Below are 12,469 nucleotides of genomic sequence, written 5' to 3' on the forward strand. Positions count from 1 at the left end.
CAGGGCTGAGAAACACTGCGTCGAAGGCCTTTGGGAGGTCTGGACTGTATGAAAGGTAGGTGAGCTGTGTCCTTGACCCTGAGGGCTAGACTATACTAGGCCACGTCTGCCCACTGAGGGAGCCACATGTCTGCTTCTGAGAGCCAACTGCACCTTGGACTTAGAGGGATATTCCACTTTCAAAAAACCTTTTGTCATTTTATCGTCTAATCAGGCTTTTATGAACACCCTGAACAGTTTTTAATTTGCTTGATTCAATATTTAGATATTTGATGTAAATGTTACCAGGCCCTCCAGGCCCAGGGCCTCTCCCCACACACACCCATTGTAACTTCAAACTTCATTTTAACCATGATAGATTCATTAAAAACAAACATTATTTTTTTCTGATGACTGATTACCCTCCTCATACGTGAGCAGGCCGTGTTTTTTCGATAACCTTTTTCATTTATTTTTAATAATTATTTTTTGTATTTCATTTTTTCCATTTTCCCAAATAATTATTAAAAATAAATGAAAAAGGTTATTGAAAAATGGCCTGCTCAGGTAATAGGATGGTATAATGAGTCACCAGAAAAAAATAATGGGTGTTTTTAATGAATCTATCATGGTTAAAATGGAGTTTGAAGTTTCAATGGGTGTGTGTGTGTGTGTGTGTGTGTGGAGAAAAGCCTATAGTGTGTGCCAGCGGCTACGTCATTGTAGTCCTTAGCGGCCATTTCTTGTGACAAAACACAGGTGTTTCAATTGTTTGATTGCATAGAACTAATGCTATAGTCTAATCAGAACACCTGTGTAAGGCTGTGTTGTCCCAAGAAATGGCCGCTCTTAGAACTACATTTGGCACACCCTATAAGGTGTTTCCCTGTTGAAAGTGGAATATCCCTTTAAGGGGAAACCTTGAAATGTAAAAGTTTGAGAAACACTGAATTAACTCTACGTTAACTCTCAAATACCTGGAATGCGCCCGAGTCGCGTTAGATTTGAACCACTTTAACCATTATTTTATGCTTTAACTTTAGAAAAATAGCAGATATACAAGCTCACAGCGCGGCACCGAGTGCCGCGCTGCGAGCTGGTAGATCTGCTATTTTTGAAAAATCGTGAAAATGAGTGCAAGTCTTTGAATATCTTTGACCCGATCTTTGACTCGACTTCTAAATCCTTCCCCTAAATCATGCTGTTCTCAAACCTTTTCATGTCAAGGACCCCCAAAATTACAGGTATTTGGCCACGGACCCCCATCTCAAAATATGTTGTTCCAGGGACCACCCAGAAGTAAATATTTGAGTTACAAATGTTCGCTTTTAAGTAGATATATTCAAAGATCATGATTTTTCAAAAATAGCAGATCTACAAGCTCACAAATGGGTTAATAACACTAAATAACCAAAGAGCTCACTCTTTGGATTGAGTGCCGCTGGCCGTCTCCTTTGGCAGCAGCTGTCCATGGTCCTGAAGCTAAGCAGACACAGTGATCCAGTAATGGAGTGGCTGGCATATTACATTTTATGTTCCCTCTCTCCAAACCCTATGCTATGACATAAAGTGCAATAAATCACCTGATTAAAACACCCCCGGGCGCTAGGTTCAACATTTACTACATCCGTCGATGTCGGGTCGAAAACCCTGTATGTCCGAAACCGTTCCTTTTGTTTTGTTATTATTGAGCGGTGCCTATCGCTCCAACACTTAACCGAGTGTGTATGTCTGTCTGTCTGTCCGTATGTATGAGTACGGCCTCAACAGCTGCAATACCACTGGGTGACCTAGACTTCAAGTGGTGCTGTTGAGCAGGCTAAAGACCAAAGCGCACCAATGCAACTAGTCGCAGCTCCTTGCAACTTAACAGTTTATAAGTCAACTTTAAATAATAGAGGGTATACGGAGGCATAGTGAAAAAGTGGCAAAGTGAGTGGCAAAGTGAGTTTAACGTCGTTTAATGCAATCAGATAGGACTCTTCTGTTTTGATGTATGGGCTGTCAAGGCCAGAAAGTAGTTTTTTGCCACTTACTAGGCGTTCCCGCATAACTTCCTGGTATGATGATGATGTCACACGCATACCCTCTATAATGGTTGCAAGGAGTTGCATGTTGGAAGGAGAACTTTGTGAATCATTGGTGTGGAGTGGGTTAAAAGCAGCGCTCACTTTTAAACATTCGAAAATAGCACCGCAAAACAGACGATCTACAACGTCACAACACGCTGCAATGCACCTCGTTGTGAACTTACAAATCGTCTATTTTCACTTCTTTAGTGCGACATTCTCGGATGACCAAGTAGGGCGTTAATCTGCCAAAGACAACATGAAACTGTGAAATACGGAGATACAAGGTTTCTGCCCGACAGCGACCATATCCAATGACGACGGCGTGGGTGTGCACTTTGACAGCTGCACTGCCTTTCAATAAACCATGTCCGACTAGCCTTTGTCATGAATAATGAATCATCAACACCGTGTAAGCTTGGTATATTTACACCACTTACTATATACAGTAGTTCTATTTATAGTGTAGCCATATGTACACAGTAAAACCCAGGATGTACAGCTCTTGGTTTGGAACCTAAGGACACATAAGGGTTCATTTGGTTCCATTTGTACACTCCCAGAGTTAAATTAACACTGTATGTAAGTAAGTTAGTAAGTAGGACGGAGGGGCCTGTCGTTTGTATCAGCCGAGAACGCAGGGGGTCTATCCCTGTTAAAATGTCCTAGACCAGTGTTTCTCAACCACTGTGCCTGGGGACCTTTGGTGTGCCCCTGAGAAGGGTCAAGTGTGCCCCTTGAAACGGCTTGAAAGCCAGTATTGTATTTATCATTTTAAAAATGATTTAAACTAGTGAAAACGGCCGATCTACAAGCACTGCTTGTAGATCAAGCCACGCTACTCGTACACGGATTTGGAAGTGCCCGTCCGGGATCGAATCCTTGACCTTGTGGTCCAAAGGTGAGCGCTCTACCGACTGCGCTACCCTACTGTACATGCTATAGTCTCAAACGTAGGATCCTCTCACAAATATGATATTTAAAATGATCAAAAGGTAATGAGTTTGCTGATACCCCCCCCCCCCAAAGAATAAAGTATATTTAGACAAAGATTCTGGACATTCAAACCCATTCCATCTGTGCCATTAATAGACCAATGAGGCATCACTGGTTTCTATGGCAACTCTTGTGGTAAGCATAGTGGTCTTTCAATGTTTTCACTAGTCTGTCTCCCCTCTTATAGATGCAGGGCTTGGAACAAACAGAATACATGTCACAGCATATTGTAATTGCATGAAGAGAACAAATAATAACTAGACTAAAATGTTAGGCAGGGACTAGTGGAGAAGAGCTCCAGTAGAACTAAAGTCCTTTTTATGTTTGGTTGCGCTTGGGTGTTGCGCTCTGAAAAATAGCAGATCTACAGTACAAGCTCACAACGCATCACAGCGCGATACATTGTGAGCTTGTAGATTAATTGTCACTCAAATAGTTGCGATTAACGATTTAATTGTGTTTTTGTCATTGACAATAACATTTCTGTTTGGCTTGTAGTCTTTGAAGTTGCACATCATGGCAGATATGACACACAACCTAAATATACAAATAAATTACTGACATATTTGACAACTTAAAATAGAAGATTGATAGAGGAAATAGCCGATCTACAAGATACAACGCGTTGTGACGCTTGTATATCTGCTATTTCCACTATTTTCAACACGTAACGATTATGACAAAATAATTGCGATTCTGTCAAAGTATTGTGATTAGACGTAATTAGATGTAATAATTGTGACAGGCCTACTAGTGGTTAGTGGTTGGCCGATCACTTCCCCAACTTGGGATTATTTTTAAACCACACTCCTTCCTGCTGTGGTTAATCCATGTTTGGTTGAGTTTCCTGCTCCGTCTGTCTGATGAGGTTGAGAGACACGTGTCAGCATGCAAATCCCCCGTCACCCTCCCTCCCTCCCTCCCTGCCACCACACCACTGAGTCTCAAAGTGGGGTCCGGGGACCCCCAGGGGTCTTTTAGGGGGTAACCCTCGTATATATACAGTACATTGGCTATTTTCAAAATAAATCTTGAAAATAGGTAAACATTTGAGATGCACAGTATATATTTCAAATGTTTTGACAGATTCCTGGGAAAATAGTAGTACTTGAGTACTTATACTTGTTACTTAGGTATCATTTTGATGCCAATACTTTTCTACTTTCACTCATGTTATATATATTTTTTAACACAGGCCCTTTACTTGTAACAGAGGATGTCTCTATTGTGGTAAAATGCAATTTTTAATCAAGTAAAAATATCTCAATACTCATCAATCGGTGTACTGGTTGATAATGATAGTGTGTGTGTGTGTGCGTGTGTATGTCCGTGTGTGCGTGCGTATGTCCGTGTGTGTGTGTGTGTGTGTGTGTGTGTGTGTGTGTGTGTGTGTGCGCGTCAGAGGAAGCTGAATTGTGCTTGTTTACAGCTGTGGAGGACGTGGCTGTTAATGGGGTTTGAGGAGAGCCTCTTCTCTCTCAATTACTGTCTATCAGTTCTCCCAGCGGGGGGGGGGGGGGGGGGGGGGGGCATTCAATCCTGGTCATATCTTGATTGGTTTTACAGGCGGCCTGGGGGAACCGCACCCACATACTGCACGCACGCACGCACGCACGCACGCACGCCCCCCCCCCCCTTTCCTACATTAAAACAATATATATTTAAAAAGATTAAAAACAAAAAACAAAATCATCGATTAAAAAAGATTCCAAAATGTTTCAAAGGTATTTCATTACAAATAATTATAATAATACAATTGAATCTATTAATTTCCAATAAATAAATAAATGTATTAAAAGTTTGTAGACATGCTATTTTCACTAGTTTGGGTCCCGGGCAAACGTCTAATTTCTCTTTTGGGTCTTGAGCTAAATAGTCAGGAACCAGTTGCTGTGCGGCATAGCTTCCCACCAAACCCTGTCTGTCTCTGGGAGCTGACGCGTTGCTACAAGCACTTTGCAACGCCTCAGGTTCGACCCTGGCTAGTGACCTTTGCTCCACGCAGGGGTCATCAACATGTCCGTACACGGATACATGTGTCCGTGGCAAGACTTGGTTTTGTCTGTGGAAAATTCTAGGTTTTCAGTTTTACACGCCATTATAATGCTCTTATTTTCACCAGAAGACCCAGCAGTGTTGATTTCATCGACTAAAACTATGACGATTTCTTTTTTGTCGACTGTGTTTTTTTCACTGACGAAAACTAAATAATAACTAAATAAAAACTAAGCTGTGATGACTAAAACTAATACTAAATATATTGACAATTTGCAGATCAGCTATTTGAACTATTTAAAAATGTTTTTCAAAATAATAATAAAAAAAAGGCAAAGAAGTTTGCGGGTTTAAGTGGTTGAACCCCATTTTATGCTCCTTTGAGTGATGCCTAAATAGCAGATCTACAAGAAGGCAAAAAATATGAAATAGTGCACATAAGCGTGCTCTTGGAGGTAATGTTTCTACACCCCCGCTCGTTTTGACATTACAACAACGTGGGGTTGGGTCAGGATTCAGGAAGGCCTTATTTGGGTAACAAATCTATGACTTGTAAACTTAGCGGTCTTTAACCACTTGAGCCCTGGCATGGCTGTCCTGGGAGGAACATCCACCTAAAATAGCAGATCATAGAATATTTATAATATAGCTTGTACATGGGCCATGTTCAGCCAAGACATTCTGTGTACAGAACATGGGGGGAGAGTGCACCAACTCAGGTCCGTTTTTACTAAGAATAGAACAGTGTAAGAGGTTAGAAATGACTTCAAAATGATCTTTTAAAAAAGGAACACCGTCTTCTCTCCCGAGAGCGGATGGATGGATGCGTGGGCTGATGCCTCGTTTTGCCACTGAGCCCCCCCCACCCCTCCCATGGCCCACCACCCACCCCCCTCCAGGAATGTTGACTCACACACACACACACACACACACACACACACACACACACAACACGTTTCTCTCTGGTTTAAAATGTACATCCCCCCCCAAACCCCCTCCCCTCTCCGCACCGCCTCCAGCATGGGGGAAATCGCAATCTTATTCTCCTCATCTGTCATCATTTAAAAGGCAAACGTCGATCGCGCACGCGCGCACACGCACGCGCGCACACGCACGCGCGCACAACAGGGGCTAGGAAAGCGATCTCTTGCCTCCTCGTGGAGTCTATTATTAGATGTTCAGCCCAGAGACAAACTAATCAGCGGGGCTGCATGACAGGAGGCTGCGCTGACGTTGGCTGCACAGCGTGCGCACCGGCCGGCGACACGCACACGCACACAAACACACACACACACAGGAAATGCCACCGGGAGGGAGGGAGCCCGGCCCGGCGGAAGTCTCCCACACTGGCTGATGTAAAGAGGAGGCTGCTGCTGCTGTGTGTGTGTGTGTGTGTGTGTGTGTGTGTGTGTGTGTGTGTGTGTGTGTGTGTGTGTGTGTGTGTGTGTGTGTGTGTGTGTGTGTGTGTGTGTGGTCCGTGCAGCGAGCAGTAATTCTCTACCATTCTAATTTAAAGGAACCCCCAGTTGTTGTTTTGTACAGGTTCATTTGGTTCCATTAGTACATTCTCAGAGTTACAGACCAGTAAGGGTCCATTTGGTTCTAATTCGTACATTCTCAGAGTTACAGACCCAGTAAGGGTCCATTTGGTTCTAATTTGTACATTCTCATAGTTACAGACCATCGTGGGTCCATTTGGTTCCAATTCGTACATTCTCAGAGTTACAGACCGGTGTGGGTCCATCTTGGACCCCTGGTTGTCCCCATACCCCACCGCTGAGGAACAGCTTGCACCTCCCGTCTTGAGCCATGCACTGAATCTCCTGTTGGTTTTTGGTACACTATTCCTGATCCCTGTATGTCAGTAGCCTACCTGTACACTCTTATGTTTACTTTACTATTTATTTAGATTGTATCTGCATCTGTGCTGTTTGGTCTCCAACTGCACTACTGCCATGACAACTGATTTCCATCAGGGGAGCAATAAAGGTGTTCATCTATTGTTGCTTTTATCTGTTGTTTTATATTGCTTTTATAATTCTTTGGGCCTGTTTAAGGTCTCGCTTGTGAAAGGTTTATAATTTCCATGCGACTTCCTCAATAATGCTGCACCAATACAGTATATGCTAAAATGTTTGGTTATGGGCTAACAATTGTTGCATATTTATAAGCCAGAGACTTTTTTATTATTATTTTTCATCTGTGACTTGGATCGGTGACGTCGTGTCCGATATCTGATCTCCCAATATGACTTAATTCAGTCATATCGGGACCCGATACCGATAAGATATCAGTGCATCCCTATGGCTAACGCCTCGCTTACTTTTGTGTACAACCTTTTGTGTGCATTTGACTTCTATTCGTATTTATATTCAGAGAAACAAGCAGAGTAGGAGATCGTGTGCTTGCATCAGTGTAAACTTAAACAGGGAATGATCTCAGATTTTTTTGCACATCCACGCAATGCTACTCAACTGCAATAGAGAGTAAAATAGTCCATTTTGGTTGCATTTGTAGACTCTCTGAGTTATTTGCGCAGGTGCCACCATTGTCCACAGCCCTCCACGTGTACATTTGAATAAAATACAAATTGTGAGGAGACAAAAGGGCTGCTTTGCGTGGAGCTGATCTGACAAAATGATAATGATGTGCCAATGCGGCAGTGCCCTCAACACCTGCTGATAACAGCTGTTGTTGGTACGCCAATGATACTAATGAATTGTTTCATTTACAACCCAACCTTTCATCCACGTTCAAACCTCAAAGAGCTTCGGGAGAAGACAAGAGGGAAGTGAGACAACTGTAAAATGTAAATGCCTTCCAGCGAAGAAATGTTCAGCTTTTGATGTATGGCATAATATGGTTCTCAAACATATTTCAATTTCAAAGAACTCTGAGAGTGTACTACAGACCTGTAAGGGTCCATTTAGAACCCCCGGCCTCAGAGAGAGAGAGAGAGAGAGAGAGAGAGAGAGAGAGAGAGAGAGAGAGAGAGAGAGAGAGAGGTGAAGAGACTATAAAATACCCAAGGTCATGAGAAAACAGCTGGGTTTCACAAAAATTCTGAATTACACTTTGAGTTAGTCATCACACGCAATGTTAGAGCATCACTGACACACATTTTCACAATAAATACTCAGCCTAATAGTCCATTTAAAGTTAGCTCCATGGAAGTCGGTGGGGCACGGGTCATGAGCCAAGCCGCCAACTTTGGTTTCTTCTGGCGTAGATGTAGTGGTGTAATGTAACTAAGTACACATACTTACGTACTGTAATTAAATACAGTTTTTACTTTACTGGAGTATTTCCAATTTCCCATACGTTTTACTTCTACTCCACTACATCTCAGAGACAAATGTTATACTTTTACTCTGCTAAAATTATTTGAAAACTTTAGTTACTTTTTAAATTTTGATTATTATTACAAAACATACATTAACCACTTCAACTATATACAGTATATAGTATACACTTCGGTCATTTGAAAATAGCAAATCTACAAGTTCATTCAATGTGTCACATCAATTTTGGACAGTCCTAGACAACCGAATGTCATGTTTGACCTTTTACTCAATTTCGTTTGAGGACATTCATTAGAATGTGTTTCTGTTTCAGGACATTCAATGTGTATTATGTAAACAATTAAGCCCTGTTCCAAAATAGGCAAGCAATCTACACACTGACACAGCGTGTCAGAAAAGTCAAATAAATACAGACTAACCAGGCTCAAAACATCACCTTAGTGGTCAAATAAAATACTGCAGAAGCTGGTTCCAGTGTGCCGGCTCTGTGTTCTCTTTCATCAAATAATGTACCCATTCATAGATCCAACTGCATTTCTTTAAATCACTTAATATAAGAACGGTGTTTTAAAATGACAAAAAAATAAAATGACCAGGCATTTTGCCCAAGCATAAACAGAAGCCAGAAAATTACTAATTTATCCAAATAAACTGAAAATACAAGCACGCCTACAGATTACAGACTGTATCAAAATAAACGATACTGGCAGAATGCCCAGACTTGTTTTATTACATTTTTGGAACACATCTCTTATATCAAGGGATTTTTTATGGCCCAGGGGTTGTGGTTGGGACGTCAGACTTCGGTACTCAATACACAAATTGATGTTAAGGAAGTATGTTCCTAATTTAATTTAGGAGTTATGATGTTTTGTATTTGTTTGCTGCATTTTTATGTACCCACACTTTCTTTTTTGGGGTCTTTTTCTTCCTTTATTGATAGGTTTACAGTAGGCTGACGGGGGGAGAGATTGGGGGGGTGACTGGTAGAAAATGTGGTCAGGATCGGGACTCGAACCTGCGACGCTGCAAGTGCTGGATTACCAGCCTGTGAGAATCTGCCATTGCAAAAAATTATTATAATAATCCTCTGCAGATTTGGTCTGGCACCGCTCAGTTGTGATTGGATTTCACTCCCTCTTAAGTAGTGAGGGCCCAATCAGGGTCCACTATGCAAATATGGGGCGTCTTTATCGCCAGAGGCTTCTTTTTTTCTTTATCCGCCCCTTGAAAACCTCAGAGATTCCAGACCAATATCTACATGGTGATATTAGTGAGGCCATGGCAGGCAAGGGGATTGCATTATCCTCATGACCCACCAATGGGCCCCCGAGCCACAGGTTGGGAATCGCTGCTCTAATTTATGCCCTGTCGTATGACAAAGACACTAAACTGACTCTTCTACAGAAATAGTTCGCCACTACTCCCAATACTCATTTAAGTAGGGATGCATGAAATTACTCCACTTTCCTCTTACAAGAATCCACTACACTAACCTTTTGAAGCATTAATTGTATGTACCAGGCGTTGATAGGAAGGTTACTTTGCCATTAAACATTGTACATTTAATCCAGGTCACATCAAGATGGAAACAGTCAAGACAGGTTCTCTCCTTGCCATTGTGCCCCAGATGACTACTTCCAACACTGTCATTCCCAGCACACTTCCTGCGTCTATTTCGGCCCCCGAAATCAGGCCAAAGAGAGCATTACGGCTCAGGGAAGAGTTTGTCTGCCCTGCTCAAGTTATAGGGCTTCATTCTCTACTTCTTAACCTCAATCTCTTCCTCCCTCTCTTCGCTTGGTCTTCTCCACCAGCAAGTACACATCTTGCATTTTGATTCATGTGAAAAAACATAGCCTATAGAATCCTCCTGAAACCTTGACCTTTAAAAGGCTCAGAATCACTGATCTAGTTAGTAGTAGTGCATGATGTGCTTTCAAAATGCAGATTATAACATAATATACTAGCTATTATGAGCCTGTGTGTGTGTGGGGATGTTGTAGGCTATGTATCACTATCAACCATACAAGCCCTATTAGTGTAGTGTTAATAGAAGCTATTAGAACGCAACGATCTGGCTTCGATTTGAGGCTCATAGCGTGACCGGTGTCTGCAGCTATTTTTAGCCCGCCGTGAAGATGCGCTGAGACAGCCCATAGCCCGGAGGGACGGCCCTGATGTGATTGGACAGTTGGTTGCCGGGCCCCCGCTGACGCGGAACAACGTTTTCAAGCTTATTCATAGACCAGCAGTGGTTCTTATTCATAGACCCAATAGAGATGGGGGGTGGGGGGGAGAAAAGAAAGAAAAAGCAGTGGTTCCTTTTAGTTGACCTTGTATCAGTGAACTGTACTGTCATGAAACTGTACCTTTTCCTATGCAAAACTTCTAATAAATAGCTATTACTTCAATCAATCAATCAATCAATTAGACCTGGGCCGGTACAACTGTCAGCAAATGATAAGAACACATAGATAATATAAATATATTACGAGAGGAAACGGAAACAAGAGGTCTAAAACTCTCAAAACAAGAGATTAAAAGTTAAATTAAAGTGATGCCAGCTCTCTGGCTGCACGTCTGCTGAGGTTTCCGTGACAACCAACCCGGCTATCATCCAATCACAGCGCGAGGCGACCCGTCCGCCCTCCCTCCAGGCTATGGGATAATGGGATGAGGACCAGAGCGGAGTGATGGCGACGCCAGCTATCAATGACGTCCCGAGCTACGCAAAAACAAACCGAGGGGATTCACCTCTCCTCCTCACACACTGACAGGGGCCTGCACACAAAACACTGCAAAAACCTTACAGTTAAAACAACGCGTTCAAACGCTGGTTTAATGTTTTAAATGAAATAAAGGATTGGGCAACAACTGGGAGATGTATTTTGTATCTCATCTCACTATAACTAATAATAAGAAAAGGCTCGTCAAACCGACTTTAATGAACGAGTATATACTATTAGTATGTGATTAAGCAAAGTGTGAACAAGCTGTCTTGTTTTTTTAATTAGCATATTTGTTCATTTCAGAGCTTAAACAGCGGGAGTCGCTTGACTATAAGAGCCGCCCGAACTACACGCTCTCGAGTCAAGCAGTGGCGTCAGTTCAGAAAAAGCTAAGGTATGGCAACATGACTGGTGTCTTAAGACACCAGTCATGTTGCCATACCTCAGCAACGCAGGCACAATGAAAAGTACATTTTATTATTTCCCCCTGTAGCCAATTATGACAGCTGCCATAGCTTGCCATACCCAATTGACGCCTCTGGAGTCAAGTGAGAGTGAGCTTGTAGTTCGGCTGTCGTTTGCCGACAAGACAGCCGAACTACAAGCTCTCAACGTGAACTGTACGAGTCGGTGGGCTTGTAGCTCGAGCGACGCAGCTGGTTTAAATAAAGACTAATTACTCTGCTATGACTCATCAGCCGGGCTGCAAACAGAGAACCCCGTTCAATTCAATTCAATTCAATACAAATATAAAAAACCCTCGCTCATTCAATAACTTAACAATTTTCTGAAATGCCTCACTTTAACACAATTTCAGAAATCGTATTCGTGACCACAAACGTGCAAAATAAAACAAAACAAAAAAGGTGTAAATGAACATAAAAAGCGAGAGAAGAATGGTGAACAACTCAACTATTTGTACAGGTGCTGCAGGCACAGGTCCAGGCACTCCCCTTCCACCTCGTCGTCCGACACCAGGTCCGACAGAGGGCGCATGGGCAGCGGGTCGTTCTCCTGCAGCGGCGGCCTCATCTCCCGCAGGAAGAGCTCCAGGAACCTCCGGAAGGTTTTCTCCTCTGCCAAAGAGCCGGCCATCGCTTCTCATTGCCCGGGACAAGACGAAGAGAAGAGAAGGGAAGTGATAGAGGAGAGAGAGAGAAAGCCCCGCCGGTTACCAGAAGACTAGAGAGAGAGAGAGGGAGAGAGAGAGAGAGGCTGCGCTGCTGTGACTGTACTGACTGACACTTTGGCAGAGAGAGGTAGAGGCAGAGCGAGAGAGAGAGAGAGAGAGAGAGAGAGAGGGGGAGAGGCTGGTCTGTGTTGGGGCGGCAAGCTGCTGGAGACGGACTTGTTCTCCACCACTCTGCGTGTGTGCGCCGGCTCGTGAACGCGCATG

At 43.0% G+C, this 12,469-nt stretch overlaps 1 protein-coding gene across 1 annotated transcript in view; it reads right to left on the minus strand.

The window, feature by feature from the left end:
• Positions 1 to 12,168, minus strand: part of ppm1e (protein phosphatase, Mg2+/Mn2+ dependent, 1E) — a gene marked incomplete at both ends in the record, with an annotated part of 87,888 nt that extends 75,720 nt beyond the window's left edge. Inside the window, one exon of the mRNA XM_080749512.1 lies at positions 11,987 to 12,168. Coding sequence (XP_080605638.1) covers positions 11,987 to 12,168 — 182 coding nt within the window. The remainder of the gene's footprint in view (positions 1 to 11,986) is intronic.
• Positions 12,169 to 12,469: the final 301 nt, after the last annotated feature.

Source organism: Nannobrachium achirus (genome assembly GCF_963921795.1).
Source record: "Nannobrachium achirus genome assembly, chromosome: 19".
NCBI lineage: Eukaryota > Metazoa > Chordata > Actinopteri > Myctophiformes > Myctophidae > Nannobrachium > Nannobrachium achirus.